The sequence below is a fragment of the Cyrtonyx montezumae genome, unplaced genomic scaffold (assembly GCF_038088225.1).
Source record: "Cyrtonyx montezumae isolate F1298 unplaced genomic scaffold, pur_monq_1.0 scaffold_3, whole genome shotgun sequence".
Taxonomy (NCBI): Eukaryota; Metazoa; Chordata; class Aves; order Galliformes; family Odontophoridae; genus Cyrtonyx; species Cyrtonyx montezumae.
Window position 1 is genome coordinate 34586617 of NW_027072034.1, and position 24185 is coordinate 34610801.

General features: G+C 35.4%; 1 protein-coding gene across 2 annotated transcripts in view; it reads right to left on the reverse strand.

Annotated features, from left to right (window-relative positions):
• TMEM131 (transmembrane protein 131) overlaps window positions 1-24185 on the reverse strand; it is an 88249-nt gene that overhangs the window by 34452 nt on the left and 29612 nt on the right. The window contains exons 4-12 of one of the 2 annotated variants that reach the window (XM_065741170.1): window positions 19296-19364; window positions 12888-13011; window positions 11841-11957; window positions 10576-10698; window positions 9568-9648; window positions 7134-7284; window positions 6993-7049; window positions 5972-6033; window positions 1213-1321 (exon numbers count right to left, since the gene is read on the reverse strand). In XM_065741170.1, the coding sequence (XP_065597242.1) occupies window positions 1213-1321; window positions 5972-6033; window positions 6993-7049; window positions 7134-7284; window positions 9568-9648; window positions 10576-10698; window positions 11841-11957; window positions 12888-13011; window positions 19296-19364 (893 nt within the window). Of the gene's footprint in view, window positions 1-1212; window positions 1322-5971; window positions 6034-6992; window positions 7050-7133; window positions 7285-9050; window positions 9200-9567; window positions 9649-10575; window positions 10699-11840; window positions 11958-12887; window positions 13012-19295; window positions 19365-24185 lie in introns of those variants that run through there. The other variant, XM_065741171.1, reaches the window with a different exon arrangement.

Here is a 24185-nt window from a genome sequence, read left to right on the forward strand (position 1 = left end):
ATGATTCACCAACTCAGCCCCTGACATGCATTATGCAGTTTGACTGATTGATTACTTTTTTCCCCCCACCAATCAATTCTATGAAAATCTACCATGTGTAAGTCTGTAGGTTCTCATACAACAATTCCTTTCAGCTTCAAAATCTGGACATACTACCTCAGGTTGGCAGTGTTCGGCTATTCTAGAATTAATATTTATGGGCTAAGACATATTTCACTCATCTTACAAACTGTAAGCTATTCAAAGACTAAAATGTTAATCAGTAAATAAAATAAATCCTTCCCTCTCTACCCATGCAAATTCTAAAACTACGCCTACCTGAAATTAAAACTACTGCATCTACAAGCCTCAATTTTTAAGCAACTCAAGCTGAAAGACCTAACAGTTCCATCTAGTATCATAGAGCAGTACGATTTGAATAGGTCAACAGCTGTCTGATAGTTGATTAGAATCTAATACAAATGGAGGTTACATTTCTATAAAAGGTTGACATAATATTTACAGTCACACTATGTAGGAAGGAAGTGAATAAGCACTTTTTTCATAAAGATATAAATGAAAGAGTATGAGGATACATAACATATCTTCACAGGAAAGGTTACAGAGAAAGCTTTGCCACTCTCACCTGCCTTTTTCTGTAATATGAATTCAAGATAAGAAAACAAGCTAGCATTCACATTAAGATTCTCAAGTGCAAGACAGAGCACTATTTCTGTGGGATTCCAACACAAAAAATTGGGGGGGAAAATAGTATATTGGAGTCTTCTTTAAATTCAGGAAGCTCAAAGGGTATTCCAAGGGATATACTCACCTTTTACTTATATTACTGTGAATAACGTGCCTTGGTTTGCTAGGATTTCCCAAAAGCAAATGTGTTTTTAGGCTAATAATACCTTTTAACTAATGACTCAAAATACCATTTATGTTTAATAGAATCTGATGTAGTTTTTATATTTACACAAGTAAGATTGCTTAAGAATTCCTTTTCTTCTCACTATTAGTTATCACCCAAAGTCACTAGCTAGTTGTGACTTCAGAAAAGACCCTTCAGAAATACATGAACACAGCAGAAATATAAGACCCTTCCAAATAGTTCCACTTCCTCCTCAAAGTGTCTAGCATCATTTTGTTAAGAGACTAGAAAACAACTCATGAAGTTTCAGCAAGCATTACGAAGCATTGGACAAGTTTTCAGAAGAGAGAAGTACTTACCATCAAAGCTAATACTTGCAACTTTGGTATATTTACTTTCAGAAGCTTTTAACGTAACTGGTTTGAAATGTACTGTTATAGCTTCATTCTGCGGTGTAGGTCTTACACTCTGCAAACAGAACCAAAATATAAGGCACTTGAAAATCTATCACTGTTCAAACACTGTGCAGCCTTCAAGCATCTTTCAAAGTGATACAGCTGCAAATAGCTGTTGCTGAGTTTGTATAGATCCATCTTCCCAGTAACAGCAGCATTACAAGAGGCTTTAGAATATTTTTCAGGTCCTGAAAACTACTCTATGCAGAAAAGTGGGCAATAGTGAGTTTCCCTTGAAAACAGAGTGAAGAAACAGTATAGCTAAGAATACATAAAAGAAGCAGAAAGCAATTTTATTTTTGTAAATTCAGAATTATTTTTATTCTTAATGCCACAATAGGTATAACCTATTTGTTTCTGGTTTACTCACTAAGCTGTTAGCTGACTTGTGTGATTAATGGCAACAGACATCCACCTCATCTGATCCCATGCTAAGTCTGCTGAACTGCCACAGGTAGAACACAACAAATAAATCAGTATAAAGAACAGGTCTGTAAAACTGAAATGATGCTCCTTTTATTGTGACAAGCTTATAAGATCACCTTTTCAATCTGACACTTACTGCTTCGAATTATATAGAAAAGGTAAATTGGATGTTACTAGAAAAGCAACTGTCAGTTGTTAGCCACAGTTGATTTGTAGAGATATCCACTGTTATGCAGTAGAATTATGGATTTCAAGTGTCAATATCTGACATGTCTACAAAGACTGCTAGCAAACTTAATTTAGATTTCATGTACAGAAAGAAAGCTTGGAGCACTTAAATGCTCTTATTCTTATTTCGCTTAAAATTGGGATGGCTGCCATGAGTCCTTCTCCCCAGCTGTCTTCTGCTGTAAAAACAGCTCAGCTGCTCATATAGCAGCTGCTAAGCTGCCGTAAATTACAAGACACTGCATTAAGAAAATTGAAATGAGTGCTGGTTTACCTTATGCTAGGCCACAGAGGTTTAGCACCTGCTTCATAAGCAGCTGAGACTTACTTTTTCAGAGAGGAGTAAGGCAGACAGCTAGTGCTACACACCAGTGAGCAATTCTTCAAAGCTACGCCGCTCTTGATTGTAAATGAAAGCCGTAAAATTTTGCATACATAACTAAGTTCTGCAAAGTTACATAACTAATGTACAACCCTCAGAGGAAACAAGCAGCATTGCTCATGTAACTAATGAGCAATCCCTGTTAGCTGAACCAGAAGATTCTCTATATTAGACATACAGTACTGACCTTTGTCAAACACCTGCATACACATGGTACAGATATTTGACACCACTCTTCATGAGAAGATTTATAAATTATCACCATCTCTTTCTGATGGAGTCCATATTACAAAACTGAGATCTTGAGGTATCTTTGAAAAATCCCTCAAAGTAGGCAAAACAAAAGCTACAGTCTAGTTCATAACTTTCACATGGTAGGAAAGATAACCACTTCCATCAGCTCTTTCAATATAAAAAGCTATTTTTGAGTTACTAGAAGTTTGAAATGATTATGATTTCATTCAGCTCATCGACAAAATATTCAAATGGGCAACCTGGTGTCAGAAAAATGGAAAGTGTCAGGTGTATTTCTTTAATCTATAAGTGTAACAAATCTACATGAATTTGTTCAAAATACCTACAGATAAATTTAGTTAAAGAAGGAATTTAACACTATTTTTCTGACTTTTTTAAAAACTATATCATTCACATTTGTCTCGCTGCTTGATTACATGTTATAAAAGGAAATACAACATTAAGATGACTAATGGAAATAAATTCCTTAGGAATTCTTTTAACTTATTTTCAAATTGTAACCCATTTCTAATAAAGCCCAAGCAAAACTTGTTTCCTGAGATGTGCCTTATGAATCATCAAATACGGGATTCTCAACAGAAGGTCATAAGAAAATATGCAAAACAAGTTCCACTGAGAAATCTAACACTATCAATTTTCTCAGAAAAATCCCCCTCAGCAACTTCTGTTGGGAAGAGGAATTTAAAATAATGCATTTCATTAACATAAGAATCTCCTATGTTAGTGCCTCAGTCAAGCTTTGAAATCTTGTAGTACATGGTTTAAAGACTCAGAGCCTATATCTATTCTAATAAGATGAAGAAGGCACGTGATAAACTACTAGTAGATTTGAAGCTTTGAGGCAACTTTCATTATTTTGAGATAGATGCACTCAAAAATTGAGATAGAGAACATAACTTAGAAGTGAACTACTTCTCACAGCTTGGTAAGAGCAAAAATCTACTGTGAAGTATTTGAATTATGACCAAAGTAAGCATTTTCTTATACACTTATCATCAAATGGATAGGCCTAGATTCAATACATAGGTATCCTCAAGTTTCTCTTTCTTTATGCATGGAATATGACCAGGAGCTGAAAATTAAAAACATGACTTCGCTGCTAACGATGAAATGGACTTAAAACTCCCTTAAAGAAACAGTTTTCTTTCTAGAGAAGGTACAAATTGAAAAGTCTAACTTCCTTAGGCTTTTGATAACGATTTAATTATTGCAGCACAACAGTTCATCCAGTCAAGAAATAAACACAATGCTCCCTAATGATGTAAAAAACCCTACAAAAAATGTAAATAAGGAAGTTTTAAATAAGGAAGACTCTTAGAACTCAAAAAAGAAAGTCAAGTGACTCACTTTTATTTTCCTTAACCAAATTGTTGGACCACAGCATGACTAAGAACTTAAAAGCACAACTACAGCTCTGGCAGCACTGTTAGCAGTCTCTCATACACAGATGACCTGAAGATATTTAGTTCTTCTAGCAGCCAACTTAAATATATGCTAAATATAGCCCTGGCCTTTACTTCTGACATTAAGATTAAAGTTGTGGCAGAGCAATGCCTCACTGCTTTTAAACTTGGTTCTAAAGGATCAGAAATCCATTTCTTAAGCTTTCCTAGAAATATACTACTCACTAGTTTCCCTGCAAAAATTCTTAACTCTTGTTTACTGCTTCAAAACTGGCACAGCAGCAGAAATTCACACAAGTTCAAACAGTGCTTGAAATGCGAGGAAGGTTATGTAGCTCACAAACTTCACTAATTGTGCTGTAATAAGAGGAACAATTGACTTGGACATGCCACATGTGACACTGAAAAACATATCATAGTTAGACTTAAATGAATTAACTTTATCACCATGAAGGTAAGTTCCAAAGCCCTTCAGGATCTCCAGATTCACTGCTTTGATACATTATAAAAGAATAACTCATCTGGACAAATTCTGTCACAACTTGCAGAGTGAGCAGATAATATCCTATCAGTAAGCTGTGATTTATGGCCTACAGTCAGAAGTACACAGATTATTTTTTTTCTGGAGAAGTATGAATTAGGTGCTAATTTATTTTGGATATAAAGTTATTTGCATTGTACTCACAAAGTATGCCATAAATCTTACAAAGACCTGGGAAGTCTAAGAACATGGTCATGACAAGCAGACAGTTGAAAAAAATCTAGTAAACTTACAAATTCTCTGACTATAATTACTAAATACAGGTATTTTTAGAGGGGGAGTAGGGACAAAAGCTTTTCAATTAGAACATGTTACCTTGGAAGGTGGTTTCTAGCATAAAAGGGACTGTAAAATAATCTACCTCACTTAAATAATAAGCACTAAGACTTCCACAAATTAAGTTCTCTTATATTATACTATTAACTTGTCTTGACTTGAGAGTTACCCATGAATAATAACATGGTAGACATTGCAATGGGCTATCACTATAGTGGAAAACTATCCTCATTACTAAATAAGTGTCCTGTTTCTACCATAAATTTGTCTAGCCTCAGTGTCCAGTATCCTATCCTGTATTTTTTTTAGATCTCTACTATTAAAATATCATCCTCTACAGTTAAAGCTTTAAAAACAAAATAATGCTCTCCAAGAGCTCAGTAAGAAACCTTTGCCAGTCCTGCAGTCACTCTTCTGGCTCCTTTGGTTTCTTCTCAACACTTTTTTTAAAAAGCATTGTAACAAGATATAGCTACCAAAACAAACAAATCTGGAAAACAAGGAAGACAGGAGGAAGAGAAGGAAGAAGTGAGAAAAAGCAAAGAAAAATTACATAGGAAATTACACAAGAAAGAGGTATGCACGAACCACAAGAATACAGCAAAAATTCTGAAATAAAAACAGAAAATCCCAAAACTGGAATTCTGAAAATGTCTACTCTTTATATGCAGCTGCAGCAATCTCACAAGAAAGGACTCTGGAGTGTTCTCAGGCCTTTTTCTTATTTCAAGCTTCAAAAACAAGGGACACTTCACAGTCTGCTTCTAAAAGCTACTCTTTGCTTATCTGATAAGACTACACTGGAACATCACTTCATACACTTTCATGGACTCTGATGTAGACAAACGACTCCACAGAACCTGTGTTAATCTCTTGTATGCCAAACTGGAATTGCAAGTTGAAAAGCTTGGTGACCCTACTGTATTGTAGACATAACCTATAAATATTGAAATAGCTGTTGAAAGAGGACTATGAAGCAAACTAACTTTACCAAACAAATACATGATTTCTTGTCTTACTAGTAAGTCATACTTTAAAAGTCACCTATTACCTAACTTTTAGTTCTGTACGGTGCAACTGGAAATGATCAATTTTCATGAGATGAAGTAAATCTAAGTAGAAAGTTTCAAATTGAAAGGAAATAAAACTTACTGTAATTGGCACATCTTTTGTTCCTGAATTTAATAAATGCAGATTTAAAATTTTTGGCAGATCTGTTAAAGAACAAAAAACACACCTGACTATTAGGCTACGATAATATGAAAACCTTACACAAAGTTATCTGCACTAGCTCGTTTCTCATAAATCCACCACTGTTCAGTGTTAAAGAGATTAACATAGAAGTAAAGTCGAAGTAGCTAGCCTCAGGAACATGACATTTGAAAGTGCATCTTTGTATAGTAGTAAATATTACATGCTTCAGTTAACTACATTTATTTCTAACACATTAAGAAATGAACCAGCTAAAAATAGTAAAATACATTATTTTGGCCAGATGGACTAGCAGAGACCATCTTATTTGGTAATCTTACGTATTAACTAAGTTACATGGAAAAATACTTCAGAAAGTTACTTTTTATATTGCATTTTTTTTTGTTTGTTGGTTTAAAGAAGACTGTTTCTTGAGTACTGATAAGTCCTTTTACAGTTGCAAACGATACCTTCAGTTTTATTACTTTCTGTCAAGCTTAAATATTGATCTCACTAAGCGATACTAACTTAAAATGTAAAACATGAAGTGCAAATATGTGAAGGGCACTTTGAAAAAGAAGAAATTATAAGCAACTTGGTTAAGTACGCACACTTCTATTTCTTGTGTATGAAAGATATTAAAGCTTTGTAGTTATAAAACGATCTTTCCCTAAAAAAAAAAATCATGAAGTAAATTGGCAGTGGTTTTCGGGCTAAGCCACGTACAACTAAGTTTTAAGACACACATCAGTACTTGACTTAGAACTAGATGTGGAAAATACTGTTTGCTTGTACCCATCTCAGGTTTACTTGAAGGCAAACAAAGCTGATCATAGTAGCAATGCAATGTAATCCTATTTTTGAAACTCTGGCTCTTAAAGAAAAAAAATCATAATCTCACAGTCTACTAGGAATAATACAAAAATAACCACTTTTCCCCTCGTCCCTTACAAATACTTTGAGATCTGAAGTACAGCTTTACCTTGTGTTCGTAGAGTACCAAAATCTAGCATTTCTGTTGATGAATAGATCCCTGGTGCTTTAAGGGAAGAAAAAGCAACATTACCATTTTCTTACTGCACAAGTTCATTATGCTAAATAACAAAAATGCTGTTCTACAAACCTGTTGTAACTTCTACCTCAACAGGGAGAATGATAAATTCTGTGTTGTCTGAGGCATTTGTTTTTATTCTGATGAATGCTGTATGATTATCTGCTTCTCTCGAAGAAAAGCTGGCTCTCATCACTCCTTTTGTTTCGTAGGGAGGTATTTCCTAACAGAACATAAAAAGCACATCTGTGAGACTGTAGTAATTACAAAAAAGAGCTGCTACAGCAAAAACTACAACAGAAGTATTGAGTATAATTTTAAAACAAGAGAACAAGCAGCAATGGAAATACGAGATAGCCGGCATGTTTTTGAAGTTACCACTAAATTTGTTTGGATAGTTTTTTCCCAACAAATGTGACACTGATTAAGAACAGGTATACATAAGAGGACTTTCGTTCCCCTGTTAAGTTCTATTTCTTAAAAATTTGGTAAAAGAATCAGAGATTAATGATAAAAATGTTACAGAGTTCAGTAACAGTAAATGCTGTTTTTATAAATTCGCATTGTTTTTTCTCCAAAGAAGGCACAAAACACATACAGTTGCATACACATACATAAATGTCAAAACCATCTAGCTAAATAGAAATTAAAATAGTGCAGCAATGCTGGTAGTCAGAGTAACTACATCTGGAGAGTCTCTGAATTAAAAATTACACAGAGAAGTCCAGCTTACAAATTCTGCTTTCACACTTATTCACAAACCTAACATAAACAAAATGCGTCACTGTCTCCAAGGATGCAATTTGACTCGTTCATATGAGTAATCAGAGATAATACAGTTTGTCTGGAACCCTGAAGTACCATTAAATAGTGAACATAAAATCACTCCTGCATATGTGGACTGCTTAATTTGACATCAAAACAACTTGAGACAACAATGTACAATTTGACAGAATACACTGAAGTAACATAACCATGTTTCAAATCATTTCTTCTGCTTCCTCTTTGTTATACCGAAGTGCCTCCATCTACTGGTTTCACTTCTTATGGTTTGCCTTACCAGTTTGAAACACAAATGGTTGCTATGAAATACAAGGTGATTAATGCTACATAGTATTAACCTAGCTGCCCTTCTAGGCACTTTTGCATGCTTGTCGTCAGTGCTTGAACTGGCAATCTGACCTAGAAAAGCTGAAAAGGTATTTGTTGAAGAAACAGAACTAGAACAGAGGTAGACATTTAGAAATCTTTTATGCTTTATAGTTGACCATTAGAACCATACCAAGCAGGTATGTTGTTTATACACTTACTAATGATTACAGAATTCAACATTCCTCTTAAATTTTCCTTTGTCCATTAGGAAGGGGTTATCTTAAGAAGCAATGCCATTTGAGTAAAACTGTCTCAAAATATTAGGACTTATTTTTTTTAAACCTGATCTTATCCCTTATTTCCATCTCCCAGTATGTTTGCTTTTTCCACTGATTTTTAAAATGATTGTGATTTGGAGTTCTACTCACTTCTTTGCACTATATGTATCTAAAATGAAGTTACAGCCATTCTCACAGTCTTTGTCCAGAGAAGTCCAGATTTAATTTCTGGCATTTTCCTTCTTGAAAATATGCTGAATTTATTCTTTGCAACAGATACAACACTCAGTGATTGTAATGGTACTTGGAGTTAGAGACAAATTCTGAATCCCAATGACTTAGAAAACTCTCCCAGACAAAATCAGACATAAAAAAAAAAGTAGTATTTGCAATCACAGAAGAAAATAGTTTTCATAACTAGTTGGACATTAAAAGAGTAATATACAGCACGAAGCCAGAACTTCACATCTTCTGAATGCTTCTAAAACTTATTTCCCTTGAAGATACCAGTGTTTGCCACAAAGAACACAACAAAGCAGATTTCATAGGCCAAATCAAGTGTCTGTCTAACCCATTATTCTGTCACTATCAGAAGATATGTAGTACAGGGCATGTGTACTTTCCAGATCCATTTCCAGCTACTCTTGAATCATAATCCATGGATTTACAGCTGCTGGACATTCTGCTGTTTCATAGTCCTCAATTTGTTCTTCTTCCTTAAGTTCATTCAGCTGCTTTTTCAATACGCATAAACATTTACAGTGATTTGCAGGAAAGACTTGCTCAGTTTAAAAAAAAAAAAATGTTTTACAGTCTTCTTGTAACCTGAATCCAGCTTGGAAAGCATAAGAAGGACTACACTGCCCTGTATGCTCAAGTGGGCGTGATTCATCTTCTCATTTCAAAAAAAGAACAGTTAAGTGGAGATGGCTTCTTGAAATTAAATTCTTCTTTCAATTTCTATTATCATACAGCTAGAAGACCCTGTTATTGTTTCAGTTTATAATGAGTTCTTTTATTGATAACATGACAAACAAGTTGGTAAAAAAAAAACAAAACAACACAATCCTAAAATCATATCAAAATAAGAATTCCCTAAACATCTACAGTAAATGCTGCAAGACATTACTACTTACCCATAGCTTCTTTGTACCTCCTTGCTGACCTGTTGGAAGCTCTAAATGTAGATCACCTCCACTGGAATACATTTCTACTACCTGCAGTGAATAACAGGAAAATGGTAACACACCATTAAAGGGAGTCTGTTTCAGTTATCAGATAATATAACGTGCAGTGTAAGAGATTAGCAACTATTTGACCATTGCAGTATCTTATTAAATTAACTTTTAATTATGTTAAAATCAATGACTAGTGCTATACTTTATGTGCTTTCTATGGAATTTCTGAATCCTTTACCAAATAGTAGCAGAAATTCACTATTAGGCTACCGATGTACTAGTTTAGTTAGGTTCAGATCACTTCATTCATTAATCCTGCTTTGATACAAGAACCCTGTGCCAGTGTTACATTTTGAGGTACACAGTAAAGACACCACTCACTGTGAGAAATTATAATAGTAATATACTTAATACACAGTCTAGAGAGACATTGAGTTTATTGTATTGACATTTCACTGGTGGAGATTTCTGTTTGCATTTATCGGATCAAGGGAGCATTCTTCTTTAAGGTTGATCAATAATAAAGCTCATCACTAATAAAAATCAGATTACCTCAGAAATATTTGGACAACAAACAAAAACCCCATCATATCAATGTAAAATGAGCAGAAGGGAGTTAAAAGATATGCCTGTATTAAAAATGCAAAATCTGTTCTATTTCATTTCCTTCATTACTTTTCTAGATTATCAGTGAAGTGCAGTTCTCCATCTTGCAGTAATTATTACATTTTAAAAATGGAAAATCCATAGTAAAACCTCAATTCAGCAAACTAAGGAAGTTTGTGAATATAATCTAAAAATCTCCTTAACAACTTATCAGCATTTAAACAGAAATGTATCTATATTAACGTATAAAACTTGGCGTCAAATAGATATACAGTTCAAATAGATTTACAAAATACCAAAGTAAATAAAATTTCAGACCAGTATTATAAGTGAATGAGCATTTGATGATCTTAGACTCACCTGCAAAGGTTCACTGTGAGGGTTATGTATATTTATTATAGGAGAAAAACTGCTATTTACAGGAACTCGTGCCCCAATAAAGGGGCGCAGACGGTAGGGGTTTGATACTCCAATGCCAAACACCTGGTACAGTAGAAGAGAAAACAACCCTAAGCAGCTGTGTATAATTGCTGTAGCATTTAATATATATGCAAATTTTAAGAGTCTACCAAGTACTCTTTTAAATTAATTGCTTAATATACTTCTCACTGAGCATTTAAAAGCCAGCATCATGCTAAAGCACTGAAACAAGATTGGTTTCACTTACAGCAAGTATTTCTAACAGCCATTACTTAACTACACTGACATACTTAGATCACAGGACATCAAAATACCATCCTTATTCTGATATCTTAAAATACTAAATACCAGCTAAAGGTTAAAAAGGTATTAAATCCTTTAATGATATGATTATGCAACAAAGTACCTATACAGGAAAGGCTTTTGTTGTTTTCAAAATGTTGCCATGTAAGAGCTAGATTCCTTTATCATGAGGACTTCCTGATAGCAGCCCTTCGGAATCTAAAGGGGAGCTACAAGAAAGAAGGGGATAGACTCTTTAGCAGGGTCTGTGGTGATAAAACAAGGGGAAATGGTTCCAAGCTGAGGGAGGGTAGATTTAGGTTAGATATAAGAAAGAAGACTTTTACAGTGAAGGTGTTGAGGCACTGGCACAGGTTACCTAGGGATGTGGTTGAAGCCCTGTCCCTGGAGACTTTAAGGTGAGGCTGGATCAGGTGCTGGGCAACTTGATCTTGCTGTGCATGCCACTGTACATTGCAGGGGAGTTGGACTACATGGTTTTCAGGGGTCCCTTTCAACTCCAAGTTGGATACTATGATTCTCTCACTTCTCAAGACTTTCTCATCTGTGTGGTTTATCTTTTTGAAACTCACATGAATTGATTTTGGTTTTTTGCCAACTTAACGAATAAAGTTGTCTTATCATTGTATCAGATGAGAAAAAAAAGCATTAGCTGGATCATTGCAATGAGCCATTAAACACATACACAAAAAAGCCCATATAATTTCAGTGATTTGGCTTGCATTACTGACCTATAGATACTTACACTGATATAACTGCATTACAACAAGCAGCTCTGGTGGAAGCTTCTTTAACTTTTCTGAACAAACACTGCTACATGGTTATACATGTTGTAATATATACAGTCATAAGGTTGATCCACATTTTACAATGTTTTTCTGATTGCTCTCCACTTATCTTACCTGATAAGTAAATACCCCATGGTTAGAAGTGTTAATAAATAAAGTGTTCTCTACATTTCCCACTACTCTTGCAAGGAAAACTACATCAAAGGATGTATTGCCTCCTGGAAGAATTTTCTGGAAAAAAAATGATGAAGAAAAAGCAAGTTTACTAAGGTCACTGCACCTTGCAGATCAACACTTCCTGTGCTACAGAAAATTTTCTTGTGTTCTTTATTGAACACTGAAGCTAGAAAGTCTGATATAGACTTGAAGAAAAGCATATAGATATGTAATAAGACAATAAAAACATTATTTCACAGCTGATGTATATTGCAAAATTATATTCAACTATATTTTTAAGCTAAACTATAAATTCAGAATTCACCATTGCACAGACCTTGGACTGAGGTTATTGAACACAGGAGAAAGACATTTACTAAAGAACTCTGAAAAGTGAGAAAGGCTGCGTATAGACAGGTTTTCTGAAGCAAGGACCATTTTTTAGTGTTTGTTGGACCCTGCTGAGCCACCAGCCCTACATACAAAACTGAAACTAGAGGACTGTACTTGACAGTAACATGGTTAAGAGTTAAGCCTTGTGACATCAAGACTTTCAACTTGCAAGTTCCTATGATATGACTGCAATAGTTACACCTGGATCAGAGTGACTGCTTCAGACTAATAAATCTTCACTGTATCTAAAGTCTTCACAAAATCCTAAGAACAGCTCATACCTGTGCACATGATCTCAAGTACAGAGCACTTAACAGTCACAGCAGCAGCAAAGGCATCTGCTTCTAGTGACAATATATACTTCCACCTTGGTTAGAACTCCTAAGAAATATCTGATATCTTCTCTCCTAGTAGGGTTTGCATATGATTCCATACTCAGTTCAAATTTGCTTGCTTTCTGATGTGATATCAAGAACTGAGGTATCTTAATATTTTTAGGTATGTAATTATTGCAAGAAATAGCTCACTTAAAGAAGCAGGGTTGAGCAGGAATCAAGCTCAAATTCAAGGAACAAAGAAAAAAGCTCATTTTGAGAAAACAGAATAACTTACTCTATTTTGAAAAAATGATGCATGAAAATGCGATGTTGTAGCAGATATTGATACTAGTGTAATTGTTTCTTCTGAGCTAGGGTTATGTAGGTAAACTTTTTCCATTTTTGGCATTCCAACTGGCCTGTGGAAAAAGGAAGAAAACATTTTAAACTGTTAAAATTTTTAGTAAACAGAACAATGTTTTTTGTCCCCTTAAGTTAAATAGGTATACATATCATCTGGAACACTAACTATAAAATGTGTTTAAGTAATACATATATATATATATAAATCCTACCTTAAATAAAGGCTAACAATTTTTTTCCTTGATATTTGATCGATTACTTATTATGAATGTTTACTTAACCTTGTGTTATCCTATAACTTGGTAACCACCCAAAAATATATGCTATTTTTCAGGTTTCTACTTTACAATGAGAAGAGGTAAAACTGTCTATTCCTAAGCTAGAACACTTGAGTAATCTTCTTCCCTCAAACTCTCCTTCAATGACATCAGTATACATGGACTTGAGAGTATTTTATCTGCTTGGTAACTGAAAAACATAGACAAGCTTCTATATGCCCGCAATTTATTAGTGAATTCATTACTTAGAGAAATTCCCCATGCCTTGAACAAGCACTTTCTGATCCTAATGACACAAACAAAAAAGATAGAAAATAATCAAATTCCTACAACACTGAAAAAAGCTCTTTCAGTCTCTCCTGAGGATCAGCTGTCTTTCTGCTGATCTCACAGCAATTCTCATGGTCACCAGCTGAAGACAAGCTTCCAGCAGCACCCTGTTGCTTGCCACAGAATAGTTTTGTGACAATCTCCTTCCCTGACCATGTTCAGTAGCTCTCCAAGAAGGGGAAACCATCTTCCTCCTATTACACTGCAATCTCAAATGGAGCTTTATAAGAGGAATTTAACAGCCAAAGCCAAGAATCAAGCAGAATAATTCCAGCCAACCACAACAGAAGGAAGTGACAGAATATGAGCAGACTCTCAATACTGTATCACTTACAAACAACATACGTGACTAGCATATCGTTTGTGGTCTCTGCAGAGAACCAACTATGTACTGAAAACTAGAATCAGAGTCCATTCAAGTACCAAATATTTTTTTTTAATTGTGCTTAATGTGTGAAAAAGCTCAAAGCCAAGAAATTATCTTGAATGATTTAGTAAGACTGAAGTGCTAGCTTGTTCCCACCAGGAAGGTAGTTCGGAAGTAAAATACACTGTCCCAGGAAAAGCTTCAAACAATAGAAACGTTTTAAGGCAAAAAAAATTCTCCTGCACTGAACAGAGGCTAATTTAAGGCAGTGTATTTGCTCAGATACAGCTTTCCTTGTACACATTAACCCTGATGTTACCCAGATCTAGGGAAATATGACAAAATGTACCTTTTTTTGCTTTTCCGTCTCTCACATGAAAAACTACAATTCAGGTGAAACAGTGTGCACTAGACACCTTTAATGAACCTACATCCCAGGCAATAATCAACTAAAAGATACTCTCCAGGCTGTGATTTATCTAGCCACAGTAATCTGCGCAAGTATAGTGTTTACTGGTGCCAAATTGTACAGAATTTCCTGGAGCAGTCACAGCTAATACTTCCCACTGCAACAAGATGGTATATACACACCTTCAGGCAAGTAGGAATTGTTAAAACATGCAAGATTTTGCTCCTGATCTTTTATCCCTGCAAAATGCTGGGTCCACCTGCACTGATAAAAAGCAGATACTAAAATGTGGATGAGAAGATGGTAATTACCAGGGGCGAGGTGCCTGTTCAAATGGGTAAATAAGCCTGTGTTGACGCATCATTTTTACTGCTAAAACTCAACTCTTTCCACTATCAGAGTTAGCATCACCAGCACACTATAAGCACATCTTCATGATGGAATTCATTTCAACTCTAGAGATCAAGAGGCATACTCTTAACAAAAGGAAAGCAGTTCTTGCAAGGAATTGGGGAAACAAATCCTTGAGCCTCACAAAAATATCAAACTATTCATACAAAGCAAACATGGATTGAGAAACTGTCCTTTTAAATAATAACTTTTCTTACTGCATATTGTTGAGATACTTCTGTTTTTAAAAAAGCTGTCTTCATCAACAAAAATTATGCTAGTCTATTAGTAAAAGCCCAAGAATTCAGTAGATGAATTATTCTCCCATCTCCTATACTTTTCAGCAAGATCAGAGAGAGTACAAAATTCAACCAACAGCTTTCCACTTATATTCAGAAATACTGGGAGTTACCTTTGGAGACTGGCCTTCTGTAACCCAATCTTACAAAAAATAATAGCTCCTTACATTAACTCAGGTTGGACATTAGGCAAAACTTCTTCAAAAGAGTAGATAGGCACTGGAACAGGCTCCCAGGGAAGTGGTGGAGTCACCAACCCTGGAGGTGTTCAAGAAACAATGTACCAAGGGATATGGTTTAGTGGGAAACATTGCTGATAGGTGGATGGGTTGGACTGGACTGTCTTGGAGGTCTTTTCCAACCTTGGTGATTCTGTGATTCTATGAAAGAAGTTCCTGATGTTCAAGAGTAGAAAATCAGTGACTACAGCACTCTCCTGTTTCACACAGAACTATAAGCATTGCTGGCTGAGTGACCCGTGAGAGATACTTCACTAACTGAAGTAACCAAAACCAGAAGTTTGAGAATGCAAACGTGTCTCATTAACTGAACAAAAACCAGAAAGGATCTGTATACAAGCCTACAGGCCAATTGTTTATCAGCTTCCAGATTCCAGTGGTTTGCTGTTGTTTGTTTTTCATTACTTTTGTTTGTTTTTAAGCAAACCAAGAACATTTTCATATTAAACCTGACAAAAACTTTGTGTCCATGTAACTTGAAAAACAGAGCAAACGTCACATTTTATGTTAAGAATCAGACTGTTTCTGTAAGACACACCACACTTTTCCCAAACAGTTAGCAAAACCTTGTGTACAAAACAATACTAGCATAGACTCAACCAATAATATCACCAGCTGTAATGTGAATAAAGTTAAAAGTGTAATAAAATATTATTCACTTTAGAAATATTTTTATACGCAAACAAGAACAGAGGTACATTTGGACTAAATGTCAACTTACTGTCAACTGTTTCTTACATTTAAACTCCAGTGGAAGCGCATTTCATTTTGAAACAAAAAAAATCCCACAATCTCAACCTCATGCATTTGGAGTTTATAAAATATACAGTATAAATACTTGGGTGCAGACTGTAGGTACCCTCTCAGTACCTTATAGGTTCCCGCACCCTTCCTAAATGTATGTCTGAAATATAAGAAAGCATCCTTAGATAAAATGACTTGGGTAAACTCCTCAGTTGCTAAAATTCTCTGCTATTTACTGTTCAAAACCGGAACATCATTTAAATACTATAGCTTGTGAACAAATGTGAAAATACTACTAAAAAATGTTTTTCTTAAAGGCTTAATGAAAACACGAGACTGATGATAAATGGAAAACTAGAAAGTAGTTTTTTTTTTTTTTTTTTTTTAGAATACTGTCCTACCAACAAAAAACTGCCTAGAGCGGGACCCTGCTCAAAGTAAGTGATGCAAACATACCCGCTCACCACAGAAGCATACTAAAAGCATCTTTTTGTATGTTAACAATAACCAATCTGAAACAGAGGTAAGAAGACAACTTCAGTTTTAAAATAATTTGACTTTTTAAAATGTTGACGGAAAGCAGTTCTAATTTGTAGCATTAGTATCATAAAACCCTCAACGTTAAACTACTCCATCAAAAGTTAATTCTGTCAGAAAGTTCATTGTGAGGAACTGACTAACTTCAGTTTTCATATTAATGGAACTCAAACTGAAAAGCAATGCATTAAGATCTATTAAGATCTTTCATAAAGTAGAAACAAGAGCAGAATGAAAACTACACTGCATGGTAGTCTTCATCTAGATGGGCCGACTCCAAGAACTCAAATACGAAGATGCATTTCAAACACAGAAAGCTCTATAGATAATGACTGTCCTGCCAAAACAACTTCTGGGCAAGCATCTTCCGAAGTTACAGAAGACAACCCAAAGGTTACTGTTTTAACATTAAAAAAAAAAAAGACAAAGAAAGAATGTTCTTATATTAAAAAATGAGCACTATTCCATTTATTCTAAGCAGTTTCTTGGATCGCTGATCTGAAAGAACCTGCCCTGGTCCCACCCTATTCCCAGGGGCTTAATGTATGCCAAGAAAATCTGGGATCTTTTGAAGCGAAGATTTGCATATCCTAACACAGAGCACACTTTTCTTGTGATAAATCTGAGATTATCTGGACTGTCTTCAAAGTGGCAGAATACTGTATTATTTTACATAAAAGCATCATTACAAAACAACCTCCTATAAAATAGAAGTTTGCAACGCACTGTAATCTCATCTCTAGGAGGAGCACAAGGAACAGTGTCTGCAGGACTTATTTAGCAACTGAATCCCTAGATAAAATAGATTTCCATTAATATCATAGATGTTTAAGTTGGCATGATTTTGAAAGATCTATTAAACTCAAACACCACTAAGCAGACCAAAAACGTCACAAGAAGAACAGGTTACCTTATGACTGAAATTAAATATTGCAACTTCCTTTAGCCTAGAAATGATACATGTTGATAGCTCTCTGCGTCAACATGATCTTTGAACAAGCTTGCTCTACTAAATGCTATCTTTTAACAAAACGCTTTAGGTACAACTCTTATTCAGAAACTAAATATGTATTTTAGGATTTTTCTATAATCCATTATTAACTCAAAAAACACAAAAGCTAAAGTATGAATTATTTTACTTCCAGGGTGCTTGGCATATGCTATTTATTCAGACCATAAGGTTGAGTTGCTCACCTCTTATACAGTCAGTTCACTTCTATTTAAATGCCTAAGGACAGATTTTAAACTGAACACTGGGACTCCAAATCAAAACCTTTTCTAAAGCTGTTTTTCACCTCTTACTCTGGATTGTAATAAATTAGAAGGTGATTTCTGACTGAGATTATTATCTAAACTACAACAGCTAAAGTAAGGATAACAAACTTTCAGATTAAAATTGAAAAAAAAAAAAACACCAAAAACACAATGATCCAAGTTCTGACACACACACACAGGTTCCCTGTGTTAACTGATATCAGTCAGCAGTCCCCAAGTTCTATATTTATTGCACAGAATCCCTTATGCTTCTTGTAAGTAACTGATTTAGACTATTTTAATGGTGTACTAGATCTAAACTATTTTGGTGCTTTCAGCTTATATAAAAAGGAAAAATATAATGAAGAACAGCTTGAAGTATTTATGACAGCGTGTGAACCACTTCTAGTTCATTAAAAAAAAAAAAAGGAAGTAGATTTGGAAATCCACAAAGAAAAAAGGAAACACATACAGCTTCTTCAGATAAGCATGCAATATATAGGTGACCTGTAAAACCAGCATACTTCAGACTACATCAAGAGAACATTTATAGCCACTGAGAATCAAAAAAACCATAGAAAATACATTATTATCCAATTCTGTAATTACTATGGACAGAAAATTTATACAGTTTTAATAAAAAGTCACTTAAAACTAAATCAACGCATTTTTACAGGAACTCTAGTGGAAGAGCAAACTGCTGTACAAGTTTCTACATTTGCACCACACTCAACATTATAACTTGTTGACTATAACACAATAACATTTGTTAGAGCAGAGACACAGAGAAGTCAGATTTACTGTTCCATATTTCACTACTCAGCTTAGAACCTGTTATCCTCTTATCTCTGACCAGCTACTGATGGAAACAAATATCTCATGTTTTGGGGTAATAATGAAGAGTTGATAGTGATTTACTATAATCAGAAAATGTGTTCCCATATTAGATTATATTTCTGCAGACTGACACAAATAAGCTCTGTAAAACGAGGCATCTCCATATAACTTCACTACATAGTGACATTAACTTTCTATTTTTGAATCAAAGCTATTTCTAGAAGGCCAGTCTTTGTAAACAATACAGTTGCAACTCCTTCAGAAACAAATACACACTGTATCAATATACAGGCATCACCCTGCACATCTCTGTAGTCACTACACCCATGTTTGGCTTTTCCTACAAACAAGGAGTAGGAAATCTTGTTAATAACCCATGGCTCCTGTGTAAATAAAACAGTCCTTCATCCAGCAGCAGAGCTGGCTGAAGACGGAAAGTGTCTCGCAAGCATTACTGCACTAAGGCACACTTAGGCTGTTTTTTCTTCTCTGTTGAACTGCTAACAAGAACGTTTGAAATGTCATCACTTCTGTTTACACCATCCTCAAGTACAAGTCAGGCACTGAAGGTGCTCTCTCTCTGTATACTAAGCTGTCCTTCACTTATAAAAGCTCTTCAGATTTAATTGAACCAATTAGAAGACTTTTCAACTTACTGCTCGTGGAAATCCAGCATTGGTGGCTCGAACCGCAGAGGTCGACAATTTCCCCGATACAGGGATACACTGCAAGAAAAAATTAAACTCTGTAAAACATACGTTTTTGTCTCTTGAATTACCCTATTCATTAACACTGATAACAGCATATCTAATTCAGCGGAAGAAACTTATCTTGACAAACTTGCCCCACAATTTTAGCAGTTCTACATGACTACTTGGTACCTCCAAGAAACACTATGCAATAGTACAGACTTTGGAAACAGGCATAATTGAAAGACTCATCATCAGTATTTAGAGGAAAAGTACGCATTGCAGTAAGCTAAATAAGATTGTATCCTCTTCCATAGCGACATGCAAACATTCTCCTCAGGATACCTGATGAATACATGACAATATACACCATGCGTTTCTCTAGCTACAACTGGAGTAGCATACAAACCATCCTGATCCCATTTGCTGGTACTGATGCCACACGGAACAAATCAGCCCACATTTATGCTGTTAACATTGCTTTAGAAACATCCTGTGGCTTCGCCTGTACTAACCTGCTACTGGTAACTGGAAGAGTAATAGTTGATGAAGGCTAACACTTAAATACCACTCAAACAATCCAGCAGTAAAGACCACAGAGTACCAGAAACCATCCTCTGGTAATGTTTTTCGGTTTGTCTGTTTTTATAAACCAAAACAGACACAGTCAGAGAGCACAATCAATAACCCACAACCCAAGTTAGAACAAAGAATATAAAGCAATTTAATTGACTAAAACATTTTCCTATTCAGAATGAAATGACTGTGACCATGCCCACATCTCTGTACATGAGTAACACTTTACCTTGGGCTGAGTAAAATTCATAATCACAGTGAACATAAAGCAAGGAGACAGTAAGGGAAGGAAAGCCTAAACAATGGCTATAAATCATTTTTTTCCTCAAATGACTATTTTTTTTAGCTGACTGTAGAACTGCATTCTCTTTTCAGATCCTCTTTTCTGACTTGGTATTAAAATTAAGAATCTCAAAGAGCAAAACACAACTACACACCCTGGGTAAAGAGAGGTGCTCCAGAGGAGCACTACCCAATCTACCTTAGAAAAGGGAAAAGCAAAAAAGTTATAAGGTATCCTCAGATAGACACCTGTGGCTGGCTTTATGGCAGCTGAAGTCTTGAACTTGACCAATCTGCCTAGCATACTTTCCTGAAAAATAACTGTCTATCAGATTTAGATACTTTTCCAAACTGCACAACCATTTCAACAAGGAAGCAATTTGCAGGAGTAAAACTTCAAAAACAGAGCATGAAATCTAAATGCACTCTCTAATAGCCTAAAACTGGACAACACCACTGTAACAAATTCACAGTATATTTTATAAGAAACACAAACTCGTATTCACTCCAGTACTCTACAACTATATTTCTCCCACTTCAAGTACAATACATGTGTAATAGGGAGATCTATTCATGTTTTGAGCTGATTTACAGCTCTGCACACCCTGATGTTGAAACATCTTCAATACTACTTAGAGCTTAGCTCTTAAAAATAGCTTTATTCCAAGATTCAATGTCATACAGACTGCTTTAGTCACACACATGTACATATATCTGAAAACAGAAAAAAAAGCAGGTGCAAGTCCCAGTGACAGGAAGAACTGAATTCAAGTCTACACAAAGCAACAGTTCTTGCTACTATTGTGCTGCTATGACTCACTGGAGCAGTCAGATAGCAGCTAAAACTAAACCTCACCTCATACAACATCCCCACAAAACTGGTGTTTCAGACAGAATTAAGGTGGAAAATTACAATAGTAGTGATATTTTGACAGGATAAAACAAGTTCTGAACCCATCTTCAAAGTGATCATCATCTCCCTTCTTCAAAGCTTATGGTCCAATTTTAAAAAACATTTGTAGTGCATTTTTTAGCTTTAAACAACAAAGCCCACACATCTCTATTGTCAAAGATAATTGGAATACTGAACAGGAATTACTTTTCTTTTCAAGTGATTGTTAAAACAGTTCTTTCAATAATACATTGCAATTTTCTTCCAGTTTCAAGCACTTGAAAGATGAGGCAAGCAGCACTTCTGTATTTTATTGGTAAAAAATTTATAACCATTCCTTTTATTTAAAAGGAATTAACTTTTAAAGTTACCAGAAATATAGTATTTATAGAAATGATAGTGAATATCTTTATTACAAATGCATTAAAGTCATTTCACCTAACTTGGACAACTAGGATATATAAAAGTTCAAGTATCACTTTGATTTAGACAGCACAGATTTTTTAAATGATTAAAGTTCAGTAAAGGCAACTACAGCATAACAAATGTCAACTATAACAAAAGACACACCTACAATAAGGCTCCAATAAGTATGAGCAATATTAGAATTCCAACACTGCCTACTGAAAGGCCCAACTTGTAGCAGACTTACAAAATGATGATAACGTCTGCTCTGTTGGACACTTGCTCACAAGAGGCTGCATACACCCACGGGTAGGGCAACTCTAAAGCATAATGACATTTAAGTTAATCATTATATATGCATGTAGAGCTCCAGGCTTCCCAGACGTGCATCAGAATATATACGTTTTCCTTCCCCTGTTCCTTCAAGTTTTCTAATCTTCAAGGTCAAGAACAACACAAAAAAGAAAAGATGCAACTGAATGAGAAAGAACTACTGACATCTGCCAGCAAGAAAGCTCTCGCAGATTCAAGATTAACCAAGAATTAGCCAGAAGACATCTGAATCTAGGAAGTTTCAGGAAAGACTTGCACCTGGTACTGACTCTAGACGGTTCCTATGCTTCTACCCTACTGCAAGGATTTTGACTACATGCACTCCTGAACACAGCCACTTCCCTCACTGTACCATCTGTTCTGTCACCAGTGTGAGAGAGCATTTTCCTCGAGTACTAAAATAACTACTTTATTAGTAGAACATAAACAGATGTGACGTACTACAAAATGTGATTCACAGAAGTGCAACTTCGAGTCCCAATAAGGTTATTCCCAGGTGCAATTATAGATGCTTCAATATCAGTGCCTGGGAAGACAGATGTCCACCAGTGTAAAGACAATATCCTACCACTTAAGGACATTCTGAAAGATGTTTTAAAGAAATTCTGCTGCTTATCGCAGCATGCTAGGCATTCAATTTTACAACAACCACGCACACTTCTGCATTTAGAGATGGACAACGTGCTTGTCAAATACAACATTTAAAGAGTTCTGCAAAGTTTGGTGGTAACTTTCTTTCAGTATTCTCCCTTACTGCACTCTACCACTTCCTGAAGGGGGGTTGTGGTGAGGAGGAGGTGGGCCTCTTCTCCCTGATAACTAATGACAGGATGAGAGGGAATGGCCACAAGTTGCGCCAGGGAAGATTTAGATTAGAAACATTTTTTCTCTGAAAGAGTGGTCAGGCACTGGAATGGCCTGCCTAGGGAGGTGGTTGAGGCACCATCCCTAGCGCTGTTCAAGAAGCGTTTAGTTGAGGTGCTAAGGGATTTGATTTAGTAGTTGGGTAGGGATAGTGATAGCAGGATGGTTGGACTAGATGATCTTGTAGGTCCTTTCCAACCTTATGAACCTATGAACCTATTTTTCTGGGATTTCTGGAGGATGCCTGTGCTCTGAGGAATCTTCTATGTACCATCTTTAATTGATACTGTGGAAAATTCAGGTCTAAGGATTATATCTACATGCATTTCTCCCATATTACTTTAACATTTGTATAAAGGGTTTTACTCCTTTTCTATGCCATAAATCAACAATATAAAGAAGAGCATTAAAGCGCATCAAACTGCATGAGATCTTATTACTTTAGTAACACTTAGACTCTCAGAAAGCCACTACTCCATTGTTTCTATTACCACAAAACAAAATGAAAATGTCTCCAATATTAGCTGTATGAATTTTTAAAGTGACAGTCAAATATATCACAATAGGTACTTCTCATGGCAGAATGTCCTTGAAAGAGACACCTAAAAGGTGGAACATTTTAGGCTAAAATAGCAAGTAACCAATTACATTTCCCTGGTCCCATCCGTGACTTCTAAACATTAAAAAATAAGGTTACAAAGCTCAAAAATGAGCTACAAATATCAGAAAATGCACTTACATTTTTATAGCTAAAATTATTTTTAGAAATAAGGGTATTAAATGTAGCCTCAGTGAAAAAATCAGCTCCCAGAAAACAGTTGACCACATAAACATCTGGCATTAGTCAAGACTATAAGTACAGATGAATACAAATACTAGCAACTAAGGTTTTTAATAAACTACACCCAGGTAGTGGTTGACTTAGTAATGCCAGTATTAACTCCTTATTGGGAAAATGTGTTCATTATGTCAAATGTTAAAACTTCAAAGTTAACTTTCTTGGAGGCTGTCTGGGAAAAGCGTGAGGAAAGAACAGGGAGACGCTTCAATTGGTATACTATAGTCTGATCACAGACGAGAACAAAACAGAAGTTAAGTGACTAGTTCACTTATCCCCTCTCACTTAGTATTAAAAAGCAGATCAAAGAACTGAAAAAAAATCATGTAGATAAGATATCTGCAAGCTATACCAAGAAGGAAGTATTACAGTGACTAATAAGCACAATGATAAACAATCATCTAGAAAAGTTAAGCACGTGGATGAGACATTCAGTTTCTAGCAATGTCATTTTACAAAATCACCTAGAATGAAATATGAACAAAACAAAAACAAAAAACAGTAGCCACAAAGTCAAGGAGGGAAATAGACAGGAAGCAAATTGGGTATTTACTTTGTAATACACCACTGAAAAGTTTGCAGCGTAGGTCTTTAAGTTTTTATTGTATTGTGACTGAACACTAAATATATCACTGATAAGAAGCGGATCGCACTGTATATTTGACAG